Source organism: Seriola dumerili, unplaced genomic scaffold, assembly GCF_002260705.1.
Source record: "Seriola dumerili isolate Sdu_G_001 unplaced genomic scaffold, Sdu_1.0 BDQW01000331.1, whole genome shotgun sequence".
NCBI classification, from domain to species: Eukaryota; Metazoa; Chordata; class Actinopteri; order Carangiformes; family Carangidae; genus Seriola; species Seriola dumerili.
In genome coordinates this window covers 4874400-4895891 of record NW_019174586.1, presented here as the reverse complement: position 1 = coordinate 4895891, position 21492 = coordinate 4874400, and the positions used below count along the sequence as shown (strand labels likewise).

Below are 21492 nucleotides of genomic sequence, written 5' to 3'. Positions count from 1 at the left end.
GGATTTATGGTTTTATGATCAAGATTAATATTATGTTAGTTATGTTACCTAAATTGATTCTTGAGCTTTCGACTTTCTGGTACCAGATAATATATAACATGTTAGGAACCTCCTATACACAAAGTGTGAAACTGCTTATTCATATACAACTCAGTTTAAGTAGCAAAACTTGAATTGTATTGTTATAATGTGCCTAATATTAATAATCAACAGTGCTTAATCTTATTAGTGTAGTTATAATCATTGATTTTCACACACATACTATTTATTTTCCCAGTTTCTGGCTGACAGAGGAGAGGGAGACATCTAGTGGTATGAAGTAGTTACTGAGTGTATTTCCTCCTGATGAGTATCAATTTCCTTTCTCCTTTTAAAATAGTCATCCATCTTTCTACAGTCTAATCCTGCCTGACATATTTCATGACTCACCTTAATGACAGTGAAATATGGGCTCATACAGTAGCTTTTACAAATCCTGTAACACCACCAGTGGGACTGCTTGACAGCAAAACAAAATGGACAAAGGCGACATCAAGTATTTATTAACAAGTACACAAGTGAATTTTATTTATGCAAGCAAATTTGATCATACAGGTAAAATAAGCCACCTCAAGCTGTTGGCACATGAATGTACAAAACATATTCAATTTAAAGCCTGCTACTAAGCATTCGTAGTGAAAGTACAAAAGACTAATACGAGGAGAAAGCTGAGAGCAATTTTTTTTTCAGATCATTACAGAGTAAGCAATGTTGGTACAAGTATTAGTTTTAAGACATGGTTGAGAGCTCATCACAAACTAAACAGACACAACTCAAAGACTACAGTCTCTAATATCAGTAGCATAACGCGATAAGCGTGAGGGGTTTAGTACTGCACATATAAACAAAGGGTTGATCCAGCAAGACAGTCAAAAGTGTCAAAATAAAGAAGTGAAATGAAGTAACTTTTGAGTCAATAAGACTATATTAATGCATGTCCATGCCACGAAAAACATCTAAATTCACAGTCTTTACTAACAGTACAGTTATCCAACTTTGAGTTGAACACCAATGCGCTTACATCTAGAGAGAGCACAGAAATGGTCAAATAAGTGCATGAAACGTTGCCAGGCAATGAACTGACAGGCCACCTGTGTAGTCATATGGCATCAAGATGTGTAAGCAATACAGTTACTGTCATGAACAAAAAATACTGTGACACACACTTTTCTCACATCTGATAATTCCACCAAGTAGTGCCATTACACCAACAACCTTTTTATTGTCAGGGTTTCTTTTTCGGCTGAGACTGATCGATGCAAAGTGGACTGACCCACAGTGATCTCCTCTTCTCACCTGAATTGTCCTTAAATGTCAGTGCTTAACATATAAGTATGCTTTGATATATCAGTATATACAGTGCAGAGTTCTGCAAAAACAGGAGTTTACTATTTATAAAGTTCCACTTTTAAGAAATTAAAAAAGGGGTTTATGAAAGCATGTTTGCATGTGCTTTTGTGGCTTGTGATTCAAAGACAATGGAATCATTCACAGTCCTAAAATACATTTAAATGGCAGGATTATCATAAAATAAGCCATAATTTATCTTTTGTCGACTAATCCCATCTTTGATATCTATCAAAGTCATTGTTTCCTGTTTAACAGGCTTGGCACATCTAGCAAATATTTGTTTTACTCTAATGATTTGGTATTTATTGTGTCGTCTTGCTACTGTATAACTTCAAATAGAAAAACAGATTGAATTACTTTCATGTGAAAGTGGTTTTAATCCCTGGGAATACTGGTATGACAAAGGCTTACGCTGCTTACTATTTGCATTGTGAGATTTAAAACATTTTCAAAACTTAACCACCCGTTCACATACAGTACATTGTTCTTGAAGATGAAATCTCCAGACACACAACATGAGAAATGTGCTTGAAAACCCTTTTTAAGCCCCTGTGTACCCCCTCAGAAATGAGCAAAAAATAAATAATGCATGAGAGCAAAATGACACTTGGCATCAAATAAAAACTTTCAAGAAAAATAAAACAATTATATGCAGATTATTCAAAGTAAAAAAAAAAAAGAAAAAAAAAAGCAGAAATACTACTGCTACTTCTGATTCTACAAACTACACTAAAACTACTATCAGCACTAAACAACTCGTATTCAAGAATAATATAACTGCCATAATGATAATCATAACACCATCCATGAGAGAGGTAAAGGGGCTATTTTTTCATCTGAAATGCTGTTTGTGACTGGGGAGTTTTGTGTGACGTTTCCCCCCAGACCACACTGTCATATGACGCACCAGTGATATCAGCGGTGGCGAGGGCCCTAGGCGCCATCCGCCCCCCCCTCGGGAGGGGATGGTAGAGAGAGAGAGAGAGAGAGAGAGACAGATAGAAAGACAGAAGAAAGAGAGAGGGAGAGAGGCCGGAGTGGCAGGGCCAGGCCTCACGCTGGTCTTTATGTGTAGGCGTTGAGACGCTCCTTGGAGCGAGTGGAGTGGATGTCGTGAAGCTCCTGCTCCTCCTTCGACTTGATGTCCTCATACTTCTGCATTCGGCAGGCGTCCTTCACGTAGGCCCAGTTGGCTGACAGCACCATCAGGTAGTGGATCTGTGAGGAAAATTATTAAGTTATTAAGCAGATTGAAAAAATAAAAATAAAAAAAAGAACCTGTGTTCGTATTTGTTGGGTCACCTATAGTTGTGAAACACTGCTACTTTCAGTGTAAAATCCAAAATAGTTAAATAACTATAGCAGCCCATAGGAACTTCATCTCGAATTCCTCAGCTTTATCTCTTGTGGACTTATAGTACTCAAATGAATTTAAAATGCAGTGGATAGACCTGGAAAGCTTGTTTGTGTTTCCAGTGGTCCAGCAGGTGGCAGCATAATGCTAGATGTGGTCTTGGACTTGCATTACTATGGCAGCCAAGATTATAATGAATGTATTGTGCTTTAAAGACTGAGGCTTCCCTTTTCACAAGGAATGGCAGTTTCATGGCTGCACTGCTCTTTGTTTATGAAATGCAGACAGACCAATTATACGACTGAGATTCAAAATCATTTCTTATTTTTTCCCCCAGCTAAGTTTGAGTCTGATGCATTTTTTTCAAAGATTGTTTTAGCACTGTGTTCCGGACTTTGAAGTGTTTTTTGAGGGCAGCTCATTATTCAGATGCATCAGTGTATCTGTTGTGAGTTTTCTCCGTCATTAGCTGGAAAAACAAAATGAGGGCATGAGGAAAAAGAGTCCTTCCACAATGTGCACCATCATCCATGACTAGCAAGCACTTTCTGTTTCTCAGAAAATGGCTCCTCACAAATTACTGAGTGATGTTTGCAACAATTTCTGAGCCTTTCTTCTCCCTGTTTCCATGACAACACATTGACATGTCTGGCGCCTCCAAAAGAGGGAGGGAGATAAAACCCCGTCTTCTTCACTGCGCCAAAATGCCTTCCCTCCCCTCCACAGCTATTCTCTCACAGGCAGATACGACAGGCTACCTATGAACCAGCCACAACAAATCACAGATATTTTCCCAGCTCCAGTATCTCCCCTCACTTACCGTCTTTGTCAAAAACACCTAACTCCTGCCACAGCTGAAATGATTTGCTAACAACAAAGAGAAATCAGTCCTTTATGGACAACATGAGATGCTGCTTTGGTTAAGAAATAAACAAAGAAAATCCAGCCTGTGCCATCTGTGGTATCTACATTTTAAAAACACACGCCACAGAGAGGGGCTCCTCTGTTTTGTGCTCGATTCTGAAGAGATATAGTTATGTCCCTTGAGAGGGAGATGCAAGTTTTATTGGTGTCTCACCATAGCAATAACAGCAGCTCCTGCTCCAGCGAGGGCACAGATGAACAGGTGGAATGTCATGTCGAGCTGTAGCAAAAACAAATCGCAGCACATGTCACTCGTCAGTGTTTCCTGGACATATCTGCCAATCAAACCCCATTTTTAGAAAATGCACTTGTATACATTCAGTTCATTCCATTTTACAGCCATAAACCCATGTGTGTGTGCGTGTGCGTGATTATAAACTGTCATATATGTCAGTCCTTCAACTATTGGTCTAATATTATCATTTACTGTCTTGTTTACATTGTGTAACTGAGAGTATTCAGGTGTGTCAATACGCTGTAAACTGACAAGCACTCAGATAATTTACAACTATCTGGTACATCTAAAATCTTCTATCATACACCTGTGAACAGCTCCAGCAGAGCAGCTGAGTAAAGTGCCTTGCTCAAGGGCACTAAGACGGTGGCTCTGTGGTTGAGGTAGTGGTAGTGTGTCGTTGTGGCAGGTAGTGAGCAGGCTGAGATCTTTTGAAGAAGTATTACTTATTCAACATTGCCACCGCTCCGACTGTCGAGCTGTTGTTGGCATTTAAACTGGCAAACTGTTCACAATCGTGTTTGTGTTATATTCATGATTTGTCATATGTTAGAAAGCCATCTAGCACAAATTTACAGACGTTATACAATAATCAATTCATATCATCTGTGCTGATTATTCCCATTGTTTGATACCTAAAAGTAACTTTTCTCTTACCTCATTAGATTCGCACATCTTGTAGAATTTCTCTGATCCAGCACACACTGTTTTCGCCTCAGCGATTGGCACAATACCTGAAATAAATTGTATTATTCATAAAGCATGTATAAACGCCAGTGTGGAGTGCTCTGCAGTAAAAAGCAGTAAAGAAAACAATGTGCAAAAAGTGGCAACAGGCAACACACCACTATAATATAATCTTATTGTACGCTTAGTCACACACAGGCCACATATAGGCCACTAGTGTGACGGTGGCAGCACAAATAGTTGTTGACACAGAGGCAGTGTTAGTGGCTGCTGGTGGCTAATGGACTGAAAGACTTGCCACTAATTAAAGTTAATGAGCCAGCCATATAAGCTAGTGATATGATGGACTTTTATGGACCAGCTTAACAAAATGCCGTTTTGGGTCATTAAAGTTTTCAGGACAATAATTTGTGGATTTGTGATCGAGTATATTGTAAATTTCAAAATAGGGAGCATCAAATTGGGTCATTTATGGTATTTCATTTTAAAAGTAACAGATTAGTTTCTTTGTATGCATAAAATAAAAAAAATGAAGTGTGAAATTTGTCATAGTTTATTAGATTCCTATGGAGCAGGAGATTCAGTTATGTTTATCATATACCAAATATAATAAGCCTGAAGTGAGAATGTAAAGAGGAGATTTTAACAGAAAAACACTATGGACCGTACTTGATGAATGAACTTAAAATAAAAGCAACATTAAGATAAAAGCAGCAATTTATACAGTGCATGCAAGAGAGGTGTTCAGCAATGGAGGCCATAGAGATCCGAGTGATGCAGAAATGGAGACAGAATATCCATCCTTACCATACTGGCGTGGGTCCAGGCAGAGTGTGGCCCCCTCCAGCACGGTAGCGTTTTGGCAAATATTCCAGATGTTGAAATAAATAAAGACTGGGAGGGAGGTAAAAGCAGTCACTCCAAGCCAAGCCAGCATGAAGATGTATGTCAGCATGATGAACTGAAAGAGCAACAGAGGGCAACAGATCACATGTAGGTGCTGTGTCAGTGAACAGTTTTCATGTAATCTATGTAAGATTGAACGCTCTCAAGTTTCAAGTTAAGTGATTTAAGGATTAGACCGATGGTGTCTGTATCCTGATAAACTACTAACCACTACTCCTGCCAGGTCTTGAGGTACACAAACTGACTGATGTGAATCTGTGATCCTTTAGGTTACAAGGTGTCCCCAAGCCACTAGTCCGCCCCATGGTCCACTTGCCCATTTCTGCCAGCTAGACTTATTTTGGGTTGGACATTTCCATGGGAATAAGATTAACACACACTAACTTAATGAACCCATTGATCACAAATACCACAGCATAGCTCATTTCCTTTGCCTCCCTGTGGAGCTTCAGATATGCTAAGCAATTATATCCCAGCGATAATCTTGTTAGGATTGCCTCCAGCTCTGTTGTATGCTCTGTACGAGAGTGCTCCTAATTTTTATTATTGTTGTTGGCAGTACGATACAATTATTTTGATTAATGTGTTTAATGTAGTTTTAGAGCACTTCAGCTGCGACACAGTTAGTTTTTTTTTTTTTTTTTTTATATCTACATTAACATGCAAATCAACTTTTTTCTTTACAGCACACGGCCATTGCAATGTCTTTTGCTGCATGGTTCAGTTCTTCTGGTTAAATTGAGATATATGCAAAATTAGACCATTTAATGTAACCCAATAAAAATGCAACCCTATTCCCAGTTTATGAAAACTTTTACCTTTCACTCTGCTCTGTTTAACCAAACTCCCTGGAAAATGACCTGACATTTAGGCTGCTGCATTACCAACTGACTCCTGAAAAGGGCAGCAGCTGTATACAGTATACTTTTATACAGTAGTAGCTATGATAAATCAATAAATCGTGGGTGTAACACAACCAAAATCTAAACTAAATCTGACAGTTAACATGCAGTAAAATGTTAGTCCTACCCAAGCGCTGACACAACGTCCGCAGGTGGTGATTTTGAAGTCTCCGTACAGGTCTTTAATGGCTCCACTGGTGAAGAAACCCTCCACCATCAGCAGGATGCCGTAGACGAAGAAAGCCGAAGCAATGCCGTAGATCACATACTTGATAATGTCAATCCTGTAGAATGAATGGAGAACCACTGAAAATGTGCACAACAGCACCATACAGCACCACTCTGAACTGTTACACTGTTATCGAAAATATAACAAGCCTTTAACAAGTCTTTGTGAAAGTGCCACGGGGCAGAGAGATCCAATTTAGGGTCAGATGTTTTCTTCTTTTTGCTTTTGTAACATACACAACACAGATGGCATTTTGTTCTAAAGCAAAAATCAAAGCAAAATCAAATTTTGTTATACGTTAAATTCATGTTTTGTTTTTTTTTTTTCTTTGTGGGTATGCAATTTGCCAATTCCTTAGGGTCAATAATGTTTCCTTTTAACAGCTTATCAACACGTAAAGTCAGTCTGAACCTTTACTACTCACATGGTGAATACATCCAGTGCGTCCACAGGGCTCCGCACCACCTCGAAGTAGTTCTGGAGAATGGTGACGGTGCCGGACAGCGCCTCATGTCCGCAGCCGCAGAACAGAGCCACGCCCGCATAAAGCAAGATGGTGGCTATGAGCGATGGGTATGGAATCCCACCCAGGCATTTGATGCAGCATTCCAGGCATCCTAAACACAAAAAACGTGATCACAAAAAAAAAAAACTTGTCAAACTAAATCCAGGATGGGAGGAAATTTCAGTTTTAAATAATTCCACAAAAGTTTGCCAATGGGCGAATGCATTTGCATAACATACACTGTAGTACCATTTACTTTGTGAGAATCTCAGCCACAGTAAGGAGAAGTAGCTGGACTACAGTACATCTCCTCCCTGGTTTATGAGCAGCTGATTGTTTTTATGCATCAGGTGTTGGCGTGTTGGAGCAAGTTATTTAATGGCCACTTCTGTTTTATCTACGCAGTATCACATTTTCCCTGTGTTCTTGGTCCATGCACCATATTTCTTCAGCCCTGCAGAGCATGCTGACATTTTATTCAGCACTAAAAGCGCAGCCTGAGCTTCACATAGTGATCCTGAACTTTAACCCTGTTCTTCTCTGCCCAGCTTCCTCTTCCCTGAGGCCTCTGAAGGTGACTAATCATTGCTCGGTTCAACTTCAATCTCCTGTCACAGATAACACAAAGAGAAGCTGAGTCTGTAAATACTCCTGCACAAAAGTGTGTCTATTTGAAACACTCATATTATGTTTGTGTATTAGTGAGTGTGTGTGTGTGTGTTTTGGGGTACTGAGTCACTCATTTCTCAGAGTAACTGCAACAGAAGTGGAATTTATTTCCTGTGGAAGCACAGAACATAACCAGACTTTATGGAGTCTTGCAGTGCATTGCAGTATATTAACCAGACACACACACACAAACACACACACACACACACACACACACACACGTTTTTCACAAACCCAAGCCTATTCTACTTCAGTTTGTAACTCTTTATCTACAGCTATATCGCAATGGAGAGCTGCAGCCTAAATATGCGTAACTGTCTGAAGTCCGAATCAATACACGCATGTGAAATGTACAAATGTAATTCAATGAGTGTAGAAATTGAAATTTCCTCTTGATCAGTTACATCACGATCATGGCTGATGATCAAATTCATCTGCATTCACACCGCTGTCTTCGAACAGAAAAGAGACTCTATGACTGTCAGTTTTCATTGTCGGTTATAGAGATGATAAAAGATTTCAGGATCGTTCATCAAGGCTGTTTTCATCACCATCTCTTTTGTGGTTATCTTATTGTCTTCGCCTGTGTTACAAAGCAGGACTCAGAGCAAATATCCCTCCTCCTCCTCCTCCTCCTCCTCCTCCTCCTCAACTCTTTGCTTCTGACTCTGATCCGGACCTGAGTGGAATACCAAGTAGCTGGTCTGCCTGCTGGGCTGTGCAGAGCACTCAGACGCTTACTGCAGCTCCAACCCTTGCCCGGGCTTGCCTAGATTATCTGCATCCTCGCTGATGTAATCCAGTGCTAGACTGTAGACTGTCTATTCTGCCTTCCTACTTTATTCCAAACCTCTTGTCCATTAAAGGTTTGCTGAGGGGGGTCCAGCTTTTCACACTTCGAATCTAATCTGGTTAGATACAAAAATATCAGTGGCTCAATTGAAATAGTCAAAAGGGAGGTTATCGGTGCCTGGTGGACATGCTTCTCTTCCCTTTTTTTTTTAACGTCTGTTTGTGGATGTTTTCTCGGCTCAGTTGTGCAGAGTTAGAAGTGGTTAAATGGATGGTTTAAAGGGGAGGTACACGTCTTCATAGTTGGGTTTTCTGTAGGGTTTCAACAAAAGGCTTCTCCTTCCTTGACAGAAATCAGAGTACAGTATGTCATGATGTCAGGGAGAATCCCTCCTTGAAGTGGTTACACCATCTGTTTGCTGAAACATTTCTACATCATCTCTGTCTTGGTGTTTCTCCAGCATTCATACCAGCCCAACCTAGGGGATCGGGACATCACCTGGGAAGAGACATCAAATTCACCTTTGGTGCCCATTAGAATATCAGGTACTTGCAGTGCCACCTGACATCCACTCTACCGACATCCACAGGCAGTTTCACGCCAATTCACACCTTAATTCATGTAACTCTGCCAACCTGCAGCAAGGACTCCCTATCAGCCAGTAAAACTCTTGTGTGAGTGGCGACACAAGCTCAATTCTATAATTTAAGTTGAATGGTTAAATAGTGTAGTTTTGATAGTCATAGATTAAAGGTAAAAGGTCAGTCCCTGTTTAAATGATTAATGTCAAACAATGCATTACAATTCTGGACAGCTCCCATGAAAGCACTGTGAATTTGTTGCTCTCAAAGATTAATTACAGAAAAAATTGCTTGCAAGTGTGATGATTCAGCAGAGGGTTCAGTGTGTCTGTAGTGTTTTTACTTAGAATACAGTATCTCTTGAAAGTGCATTGCATTACCTGTTGAGGCCACAGTTTGTGGAAAAAAATGGTTCGCTCGTGACGTTTCAGATCAGACAACTAAGAAATCTCTGTAAGACGTCAGACTGACTTAATTTGGCCACAATAAAATATTCACCTTTTACCAGTGTTTGCAGTATTTTCAATATTTTAGGCCGTGTGCAGCTGAGTGAAAAAATGCGGCCTCCTCATTCATTTGAATTAGGCCAGTCCGGCGACAAAGCAGAACTTCCAGCACTGAGGGCTTTTTGCAAAAAAAGCAGGATATTCCCAAAAAAGTTGAACCTTTGCAACTTGTGTTTTGTGGCTTTTTGAATTTTTGTCATGTGGCAAGGCGTTATGTAGGCCAGCTAATACATGCAAGTGTAAATTCCTGATCACTTTTCTATATGGACGTCACATTTTTTACTGTTTACCGCTCAATCATCAGGACAAATGATAAAATAATCGCCACTAGATAATATCTAGTCTCAGATCCTGTCTCAGAAAGCCTTTGTGCAGTGTCTTGGCGCCTCATATGTCTTCTTCTTTAACACAGGCCTGCTAGGACAGAGAGAGATTCTGTCACCGCCTCTTCCCTCAGACTCATTATCCTGAGTTACCTTATCGTTTCAGGAAGCAGGCAGTGACAGGATTTATTGATGCGAGGGTGTTTACTGACAAGATGAGAGTGACAGAGAAGGCAGTCACCTTTACCCCTCATGCTCTGGGTCTGTGTGCCTCTTTAAGCCACAGTAAGAACTATTGTCCAGTCTTGTGAATTACCCACCAGAAAAGACAAGTGGACATTTTAGATGATTAGATGGATTTGCATGTAGCGCTTGTTGCTTTCTCCTGTTGTATTTGCATCAAAACTGTTGGTGTTTTTAGGGAGCACACAAACAGATTGAAAGGAACAAGATTTATTGTAATTTTTCTCAATTCATTATTTCCTACTTAATCTCATAATTGTTCTTTTGTTTGCTGCAGTAACATAAACATTCAAGCCTAAGTTTTAAAGGAACTTCATACAGAAATCACCTGAAGTGGAAGCAAATATTACAACCTCACACTGGGGGAAAACTGTTTCCACTTCCTTTTGCCTACCTTTGAGACATGCTGGTTAAATTTGGTGCTGTGGATGTTCGGAGCCTGTGCTTTACATGACGGGCAATGAGCAGAAATATAAATGATTTATGTCATGGCCTCAATCAAGGTTTACTACCTCTGCATTATTTACATTTCTGCACACAGATTAAAGTAGCAATTTGAAATCTATTTTACTTTTCCCGCCACCAGTCATATGTGAAGTCAGGTGTCATTGCTGCGTATTACTGATTCAAATAACAGACCTGGCTACTAAGTTGCATTATAATAGTTTGTCAGCTACAACAAAATGATGTAGAAAGGAAGTGTTTCCATGGAAACAGTTGAAGATGAAGTTACAGGATAAGATGGGAGAATTTGTGAGTGGTTGTAATAAGAGTGATTGTTTTATTGATTGATTATCTGCTTTTTGTGGAGAGGAAACTCCTCGGACCCAGTAAAGCGAGGTGTGTGAGGAAAGTGTGAAATGAAATGACCATGTCAACTGCAGGTTAAGATTTCTACTTCACAGTGAGGCTTGCATAATGGTCTAACAGAAAAAACTGAATCAGACTCGGTCAGACTGGATGTTGATGAGTGTAATATTTAGTCATCTGTATAGTTACATATAATCTTCTCTTTATTCAGCTGTTTGTCTAATGTTGTAATGTGTTTCTTCATATTTTTGAGAGCACAGTTAAAGCTATTACTGGACAATGCTGTAATAGCTTTATGGCTTTTGAGGATATTTGATTAGATGTGATTTATTTCTAATGAAAAGTGTTGTTGCCACCGATGCATTAAACGAAACCTCCTCTCACACCACCACATCCTCTCATTTCCTCCCCTGCAACTCTGCATTGATCTTAACTGACTGCAAGATCGAGCCGCTGAAAAATGGCAAGTGGTGGTGCGAACTGACTCGGGGAGCTACTAGATGCTTGATCCATAATTTAGAAGCGGCACAGAGCAGCAGAGCACAAGCCTCTCACATTCATTATTCATGCTTTCTGCTTAGCCCAACATTACCTGCGATGGAAATGAAAGATCCCCCGCTTGATGAGAAGCTGCAAGTATTTGAATTGATCTTGCTCACAGGTGTAGCACTGCTTGTCTTTTGAAGCACCCACCGATAGTCGAGCTGGGAATATGGCTTAATTGACTTTAAGTAAGCTTTGAATGGACCAATGGGCGTAATGATGAGGAACCTTATTTGTGCTTTCTACTTGATCTGGTCTAGCAGGACACAATACGGAGCTGGTTTAGTATTTTGGATATTGTAATTTATGGTTTTCATTGCAAAATAGGCAAATGACTCATTGAAATTGCTTTATTTATTATTTCATTTTTTTTACATTATTGCAGACTGAAGGCTATCCCCGAAGCACCAAATGTTCATGAGCATAAAAATCTTTTCAAATTAAAAAATTAGACCCTCTTTTCAAAGTAACTCTCTCATATTTAAAATGCTTTCTGCTACTTTATGTATCTCCAACAGGGAAATAACATCTAAGGATATTTTTCCCACTGAGTGTTAATGAAATAAATTTCACTTGCCAAAATTGAAAATCTGGCAACACTAGGATTAGTCTTAATGAATTTGAACAAAGAGATGGGATTTCAGGAGACGTTGGGGCTTTAAATATTTCATCCTCTACACAAAAAAGCTTCTGTTTATATAAAAAAAAAAAAAAAAAAGTGAAGCCAACATGACCCCAAACACCACGGTCCAATCAACAGAAGCTGTCTCCTTAATACAAAGAGAGAGGATGACCCCCCTCCCAAGGCCCCTCCTACCTCCTACTTCTTCTCCATCTGTCAGTGTCATATCCGACAGGCAAAAGGGACACAAACACACACACACACACATGCACACACACAGACTCACTGATCCCGTCAACATTTGCATGAGGGATGAGGTTATCCTTATATAATGCTTAGAGGTAAATGACACCCTTTAAAGAAAACATGGCTCTAACATCTGAGAGACAGTTGGAGTTAATTAACCAGAGATTTGCTGCCCTTGTTAACCCACTAATGAGTTAGATATTGTTATATTCATACAATACAATATCCCTACAGTATTCTTCAAGCACGTTTTTCTAACCTTAATGACTTTCTTCAGTTTCCTTCTGCTTGAATTTGAATTTTCCCTGCTCTTTACCAGCTCACAGCAGGTCCATTCTTTAAAGCATAATGACATTAGCAGTCAATGTGTTTATTACCTAACTGATTAGCTTTCCTCTTTCTACCCGACTGGATCTGTTTACAGGATTTTGTCAAAGGAGAGACATGTATTTTACGCCAACATATTTTTGAATTTCAAGAGCCACCAAGAAAGCTCCTCTTTCTGGATTTGCCTCACATAATTATAATAGTTAATTTGATTTCAGTCACTTACATTTTGTAGAGCTCCCCCTAAACGTAAAACATACAATGACTCAAAACTTTGTAATTTGGAACTTGTTTGTGTCTGACAGAATCGTCATGTTGCGCAATCTTTTTTGGGTGTCATTTGGGTCAGCACACTCGACAAAGTAGAGAGATGCAGAGAGAAACGAAGACAAAAAGATGAGGATTATTTACACCAGTAAAATATGGGCTGCAGACACCTGCCTTCCCCAGGAGTGCAGAGAAAGGATGTTTGCACTGGAATGAACTGTCAGAATCTGGCAGCTTGAAGCTCACACTCATGGCAGATGCATCTTGTTTATACCTCCCAACATTTCTTTAAAGTGAGGGAAGAATGCTGATCCTAATACTGATGCACTAGAAGCCCTCAGCACATCCTCATGTTATAAAATATATTTCTTTAAGACCATGAGGATCATTTATTTAGTTGCTGTTTTGATTGAATTATATGTAATTTAGTAGAAATAAAAAAGAGTTACTAGTTCCACATACTGTCAGTCATCAAATTAATATAGGGCTGATTACAACTAATACAATGCTTCTTTGGCATGTCTTTAATTAAAATCCATCAAATAGGAATGTTGGGCTTTGCTTTTGGTGCAGTTGCAGCCACAGAGAAAATTAATAAGATGCAGCACTAGAGGAGGAAATGAACAAAATTAAATAGAGGAGATGACAGAAAAGAGAATAATAATCTAATTTAATGTCTAGTGCATATTGACTTCACTTACACCGCAAGACATCCAATCAGACAAAATTTTTGCTCATTCAACTAGCAGTTATTAATTCCTTGTTAGCAGAGGAGTTTTGTGTGGGGGTGGGGTGGCAGTGAGCCTACTCCTAGAGAGAGAGAGAGAGAGAGAGAGAGAGAGAAGGGGAGAGAAATCTCAGAGGGGGGATGGTGTGTCTGTGTCAGCCTGAGAGTAATGGGCGTATATGTGTCTCGTTGCTTTCCTATATTTAATGCGAAGCCCCCCTTCCCCTGAAGCAAGCAGGTTTTTTTTTTTTTTTCCAGCTCCTCTGCGCATGTTTAATCAACCAGTATGGTTGCCATGTCAACGGCAGCGCAAAATCTGCGACTAGTCCGGGTACTTCAGAGCTGTGACCCACTTACTGTATATCAACAAATTCAGTGGGACAATAGTGAATGAGACACTTTACACAGATAACCCCTCTGGGCAGAGAAGGATGTTGCAGGCCAGTTCCAAAAGCTCAACCACTGATTTCCTCTTTTTATTTTTGCGCTGAGAGATGAAGGAGTCTGAGCATGACTGCGTGACTGCCGAGCAGGGACGTGTCTTTTGTCTGTGCCAAGTTCACTCCAGGAACTGAGAGCCAAATGTCAAAAACTCAGGAGAAGAAACCAGGGCTGTTCTTTTACTTTCAATTTGAAGACTTAAACTGTGTAGCTGGTACTTTTTTTTTCCAGGGTGAAATGAGCTTAAATGTCTTGATTGCCAACATTATAAGCAGCCATCACTGGGGAGTGTAGGGATTGAAGCCACAGCTCCCAAACAATAGATTGTAATAATATCCTGTCTTCAGTGTCTGATTGAATTTGTACAGTTGTGATCAATTTTTACTTGATTAGTTTCCAAATACACTCTCCCCTGAATGAAGCAATGATTGAATTTTCTTAACTTACTTCAACTATGATTTGAAAGTATCAAAGCCTAAATAATTAGAAAACCATCATGAAATGCCGTTTACATAAGTACATTATTTTCCCAGTAGCAGCAGTATCATTGCATAGACCCAGCACGGGTCTTTGCAAATGGTCTCAAAGTGTATCATTATATATTGAACACCTGTTGTCCCCTTATCTAAAAATCTATTCTAGTGAGAACAATAAGAAAACCCTCAGAAGTTATCCAGCAATAGCCCAAACAAAGAACAATTGGTGGAACTCCCTTGACTTTGTCTTGGGTCGAGCAAATTAGGATTCAGAACAATGAGCGAGAGAGAGAGGTAGGGAAAGAGAGAGGTTGTGTACTGTAGCATGACCAGAATTCACCGCTGATACTTTGAGGCCATCATGGGACGCAAACTCTCCATTGGTGTATTTACAGGTTTAATTATTTATGCTTAGAAGCTCTTTAAGGCAAGATGGTCAACCTGAGTGAATGACAGGAGAACTCCGTGGATGTATGCCTTCATTTGTAGGTAGTAGCGAATCCCAAACACAATATTGAGCCCTAACAATAATTCAGATCTGCAAAAATAATTATATACAATATAAATGTTTACAATTGACCAAATTACTTTTTGATTCGTGGTCATACATATTGGTGCACAACAGCATCATCTATATTCAAAGCAGCTTTTTTAACATCAATGCAAATTTGACATTTATTTTGGGAGCTGTAAAATTCAAAGTGCATGAAACTCAATGAGCCATTAAAGATAAAGCAAAACTCTGCAGTTTACTGTGTTTGTTCCCTGCCTTTTTATAAAAAAAAAAAAACAGTTGCGCTTTATGAAGATTGACAAAAAATATCAATGAGATGCTCAACATTTAACAGCTTGCCAAGTTAGAAGCCTGATCAAACTGATCAAACAGACGGAGAAGCGGTGCCTTGCAGAGTAGATTCTTGGCTCAGGAAAAGCTAACAGGTGTGCCTTCCTCAGTTTTTCCATTCAGCAACAATTAACAGAACCAGTCTGAACTATCTCCAGAATCTTTGGTTTATTCTTAAACACCATTACCCATCCTGTGCTCATTTGCAGAACTTGTTTGCTAAAATGTCAATTATTTCAGCCCTGTGTTTAGTGGAGACCTGCTTTGTCAACCATAGGGCGTTGGTTTGCCCCCCTGTTGCTGATGGCCCCTTCGGTACAGAGTGTGTCTGCTACATTTGGCTAGTAGCTGAAGTGAGCAGTGCCCACCTGGTACGTCTGACTCATAATCAGAGATTTGCAGCCTCAGAAAAGGAAGACAGAAGGACATTAGCATGCTGTGAGTGCACTCATTGACACCTTCTCCTCTTCTTAGGTGCGAGTACTAGTATTTATTTGCAGTTTGCTGTTAGCTTGGTTGGTGTTTGTGGCATGTTAAAACAACAAACCTATATTGAATTGTCCTTTAAGAAGGTCATAAATTTGTGATGGATAGTAAAGACAGTACCCACTTGACATTAAAAGCCCCTATAAAACAGAGCTGCCTTCCCATAAGAAAACAATGTTACGTGACATTCATAAGCTTCTGAAATGGTTATGGCTGCACAGACATCTTGTTATAGTGCTTGTGTTTTAAAGAACTTTTGCTGTGAGTAATGCTTTTCTCTAATGTTGAGTGTTTCAATGTTTTAACCCTATCTCTGACTTGATCTTTGATGGACTGTAGATTGCTAATGCTAAGTTTTACAATTTTATTTTTTCACTTTATTGATCACCATATTTATTACCCTGAACGACTTTGAAGCTGGGGTTGCACCTTATAACTTTTACCCCATGCAAATTTCAGTTTTCAAGTCAGTCCTTTGATAAGTTAGCTGACCAGTGAGCCCTGCTACCTTCTTCTAATATACTGTATCTTACATGTTGTCAGGTTTGATCATCCAGTGAAACTCCTGAATTATTGTGTCATGATCTCATAGGAGCCTCGCAATAAATGGGAACCTGTCTTTAAATCCACTAATAGCACTAATTCTTTACTTACAGTGAAAGCATACACAACCTTCCAGGTAAAAGCCAACCCCGCAAAATCTTGTGAGAGTTCACTGGGTTTGGAGAAGAACCTACTTTTTCCAGAGTATTTTTTTTGTTTGTTCATATTGTATTTATATAAGTGACGTAACAGTATTGTTTAGGGAACTTCCAGATTAACCATTTAAAGCATAATTAGCTTGAAGTGGACTCTGCATCTCACCTTAGCTTGAATTGTTTCAATTTTCACCATCCAGTTTTTTGTTTATTTTGTATGTGTTATACACTTTAAACATCTGTTACCTGATTATTGAAAAGACTTGTTCTATGTCCATATTAAAATACACAGTATTATACAAGTCTTTAAGATTGTACTCTGAAATACATTGTGGTCCCATCAAGGAATCCACTGCTGCTACCAAAGAGATGATGGAAAGTTCCCAGAAAAGCCTCTAAGGAAGTAACTCCAAGAAACAAATCTAATGTTTCCTCACATTTGAACAGTGATTGATGGAGGTTTTTCATTATGGTAACCAAAGGGTTGTAAGTGGCTGCATGCATTTGTCAGGGGGCCAGGACCAGATTGAATGTCATCTTCTAGGCCAACAGGTTGGTCATTTACTGTTTTAACGAACTGGGAATGTTTTATGTTAGTGTTACACTGCAAATGTCAGCTATAAATGCAGGATATGTGGACAAAAAATGTTTTTAATCTACTGTTTTGCCCCGAATGCATCTTGTATCTTATCCTGAACCACTTTTCCCTGCTTGACTTTTAAGCTCCCAGCCATCCTTTCTTTCTAACCATCAAAGTTGAACAAGTGACACAGAAGAACAATTACGTCACTTGGGGCAAAAAAGAAAGAAAAGGAAAAAAAATGTTGTCTTTCTCTTTTGCTCTTATGCTTCTCTGAACTGGCTTGTGCTTAGCAACTCAAACTGCACAACAAAACCACACTCTTTTTAGATAATCAGAAGAAAATGTTTTCAAGTGAGCCAAATTTAGGCTAACCGAGCTGGCAAGCAAGGTGATTTCAGAGTCTTTACAAACCTACGCGTCACCCATGTAAATGGACATGGCATGCAGAAATGTATGCACAGCTTGCATGGCTGTGTCTTTCAGTCGGGTGAACATTTGTGTTAGTGGGCAGAGATGACAGATTTTGCTTTCTGAACAGGAATGCCTGAGTACACACCTAGTAATGGCGTCCAAGAGGTATTAGATCAAAATCTGTAAGGTTTGCTGGGGTACACATGCCAAACATTATTAACTGTCATGCGAACAGCACCCTCAGAAATAATTTTGCAGCAATTTTGTCAATCCCTTTAATCAACAAAATACAATCTCTCCATATCTACTGGATGTGCATAAATAACATATAGGCAGCCATTATTCTCTCTATAGTCGATGATTATGCCTCCTGTTTTTTTTTCCCCCAAATCTCTCACTCTCTCTTGCGCCCCCTGAATCTCTCTTGCCTTCACTTCTTCTTGATTTCTGTCAGTCTGACTCTGTACCTCTTTCTGTCTCTTTGCTTCCCACACTCGCAGACACAGTGAACTATTCCTGTGTTGCTGAAATGTCATCAGCAGGAGTGGGTGAAGAGAGAATAGATAATGACTACACTTTGCCAGTGCCATGGCAACTGTTTCAGCTCATGTGTGTGCCTGTGAGAAGCGCCAGGCTGCAGGGTGGAGGGACAGTCGGCAAGAGAAACAAAAACATACGAAGCCATGCCTGTCACATGAATCAGTCTGAGAGGGAGGGAGACAAGGGAGGTAGAGACAAATATGTTTTCTACACGACAACAGCATCATGTTCATCTGAGCATGACATTTCAGGATGGCTTTAGAAGTAACAACCCTATTCAGTGTTGCCATCCACCAGTGAACAAAACAATACACTCTCATTTATTTACTTATGTGAGTCCCAACTGTACATTGAATCATTCATGAAGAGAAAAGGTAGTGATGGTGGGGGTGTGTGTTTGAAGTATAAATAGCAATCCCACTTTGCACAAAGCAACCACTGCCCCTCTTAAATGAGCGAAAGAAAGCCCTGCTCCTGCATGAATTCCACACTAAATGTCGCACAGCCACTGACTCTTGGGTCTGGGTATTTGGACACAAAGGATAGAACCGGAGAGTTGATGGCATAATGAGTGTATAAGCTTGGTTTGGTTCTTCACTCTTCATGTTTCTCTCTCAGCCACCGTGACAGGCATGAAAACCTTATCAAACAAACAAAGACAGGCCAGCCCTCGCTCAAGCAGTTCACACCCCTCTGACTACCCAAACAGCACATACAGACGTGCACTCTTCAGTGGAGTGCTGATACTCAGTGGACAAAGGAATTACCACAAACAGCTGCTCTCCTATTCAGCCAGGGAAAGGCGAACATTTGTGCATTTGTCTCTGCAGAGGCACCATTGACACACTGACAAAACACCCACGTCAGATTTACTTAAGGAAATCTACCCAAGCATGTGAAAAATACTTTCTTACCTTTCTGAGTCTGCCCCTCGTCCATGTCTTCTTCCATTGTGCTGATGCTGTTTTAGAGCAACAAGAGATGTGTAAAAAAGAAAAAATGCCTGTTTGGGTTGCAGGTTCAAAACCTTTTTATTTAGTAGTAGTCCACAAAGCTCTCTCCGCTTTCTTTCTCTCTCTAGATGTCCCTACTGAACAGCGAGATTGCCTGTCAGCTGTGGTTTCTGTCAAGCGTCCGGGTGATGCGAGTGATCACTGAGTCTTTGTGGTGCTGTCCATTGCGAGCTGCCGTGGCAAGTGCTGAAAACCTCCTTAGTCCCTGGTGGAGAAGGGGGAGGAGGAGGAGGAGGAGGAGGAGGAGGAGGGGAGTAGGGGGGCTGGATGGAACAGAGGGTGGTCTCTATGGTTGGCAGGAAAGCGCATGTGTGAGAGGGGTATGCAACTGCATAGACAGGTGTGTGAAAAATGTGGAATTAAAACACAGAAAGTAGCGCTGGAGCATAGACTGAGCAGTGAATCTAGACCTTCTTACTGTGTCATGTTAAGGTAGGGGTGTTCTCAAGTGTATTTTACCTTTTCTTACCCGGCCAACCCTAAACACCCCTGGCTCTCAGACAGAATGGTTATGCCTGACGCCCCCCGCGGCAGCAGCTCTACTGCATTAACTGAACCTTTCCTTAAATAAGGGGGGGGGCATTGATTTCAAAATGGGATTCTCCTAATCTTATTAGTCTTACAGATTCAATTATAAAATCACCAAGGAGGTGTCATTGGATTTATACCCTGTAAATGCACACTATATGTGTAGAAACACACCGCATAAGCAAGTTCTTGGCCACTTTTTGTCCAGATTTAAACTAAAGGTTTATGTGGTCTACTTTAGGTTGAGGTTTTACTGCTCATGGTCACATATATACATATATATACACACACACACTCTTTCAATTCCATATGGAATATCATGTCATGTATCATGCAACATATTTACTGTATGAAATGCATGTCTTAACTTAAATACAGTAGATATAGGAGCAATAACTCACAATGTGGCTAAATCACTGCCGTACATCAAACTGCTGTGTGCTGTATAGATAAAATCTGACTTGACTTGAAATACAGACAGATGGATGAATGGATGGATGATCAGATAGGTGGATTAAATAAAACTTTAATGATCCCTGTGGGGAAATTGAGCTTCTGCTGCAGCAGAGAACTGGAAAATGGTCAAGGAGGCAAATAAAGAGTCCTGAGAATGATACAAGTGAACACATGAATAAAATAGATTGTAAATAATACAGGAATGGGTGTATTGACAACCTGTAGCTTTACTGACATAAACATGCTGAGGGTCGTCTTTTCCTCAGCGTTTAACTCGATTTTGTATTACAGTATATCTGCCCTAATTAAAGGAACTCCGACAGATGCACCATCACATCTTGTTTATGGTCATTATGCTAATGTTCAAAAATTAATGTGGTAACTTATTGATGTTAAAATTTAATTATTTATTAATGTTTCATTACTTAATGTAACATCTTTAATAATTTAATTAGCCTTCTGTAGCATATTGTCCAACCAAATGATCTAACTTCCTGTGTCCACTGACTCTCTCTCTTCAGTTTAATTTAGCATCTTAGCCTTGTAATAGCCATGCTAGTGGCGTGGTTTGCTGGTTTGTTGGTTGGTAGCTCTGTGTGATGGTTGGCCAGTCGGTTGGTCCATCACTTTGATCCAGATCCAGCTAGCTTGAACTCTAGTTCCAGCTCATTAGGAGACTCTGTGTGCTGCTTTTCCACCTTGTGCCACAGTGGAACAGGATGAAGTTTGTACCTCTGGTCAACAAAAAAAAGTTGGCTACAACCATATAGCTTGCACCTTTTTAAATTGTGTCCTGACATTTGCTTGGTCCACCCATAATGAAAAAAAAGAAAAAAAGACTTGTTGCATTATTTGCACAGACCACAGGCATGAGAATTAGGTAGACTTGTAGAATTCAGGTAGCCTGACTTGTGGGGAAGTAAAGGTTAAATTATCCAAGATTTATGGATTTATTTTTCATTTTTTTGCCTCATTCTGTCAAAGCCTTAGTAAGAATGAAAATACTCGAAAAAACGAACTTGCACATTTTATTAAGGTAAGCTTTTGCTAGCGTAGCTTAGATTTCTAGCATTGGATATCAGTCCACATCAGTCTCTATATACACATTTAACCATGTATTTTTTATGGTTGTTTCTTATGGTTTATAGTTTCCTGTAGCTTTTAATTAAATTCATGAAATAATTTGATTCAAATATCCACTGTCCTGCTCAAACAAACTAAACCATAG

The 21492-nt window shown here is 39.8% G+C and overlaps 1 protein-coding gene across 1 annotated transcript; it reads right to left on the bottom strand.

The window, feature by feature from the left end:
• Positions 1–526: 526 nt before the first annotated feature.
• On the bottom strand, positions 527–19619 carry LOC111232608 (neuronal membrane glycoprotein M6-a). The gene is made up of 7 exons (XM_022760194.1): positions 19182–19619; positions 7051–7243; positions 6525–6681; positions 5397–5550; positions 4560–4636; positions 3822–3887; positions 527–2607 (listed from the first exon to the last, which is right to left on the bottom strand). Exons 1-7 carry the CDS (start codon positions 19216–19218, stop codon positions 2455–2457), a joined length of 837 nt encoding a protein of 278 aa, XP_022615915.1. The 5' UTR covers positions 19219–19619; the 3' UTR covers positions 527–2454.
• Positions 19620–21492: the final 1873 nt, after the last annotated feature.

Excerpts from the sequence above, each read along its gene's own strand:
- LOC111232608 (XM_022760194.1), bottom strand. The coding sequence starts at position 19,218 with ATGGAAGAAGACATGGACGAGGGGCAGACTCAGAAAG. Across the intron at positions 5,551-6,524 it reads GACGTTGTGTCAGCGCTTGG|TTCATCATGCTGACATACAT; the intron begins GTAGGACTAACA and ends TTGCTCTTTCAG. Across the intron at positions 4,637-5,396 it reads CCTGGACCCACGCCAGTATG|GTATTGTGCCAATCGCTGAG; the intron begins GTAAGGATGGAT and ends AATTTATTTCAG.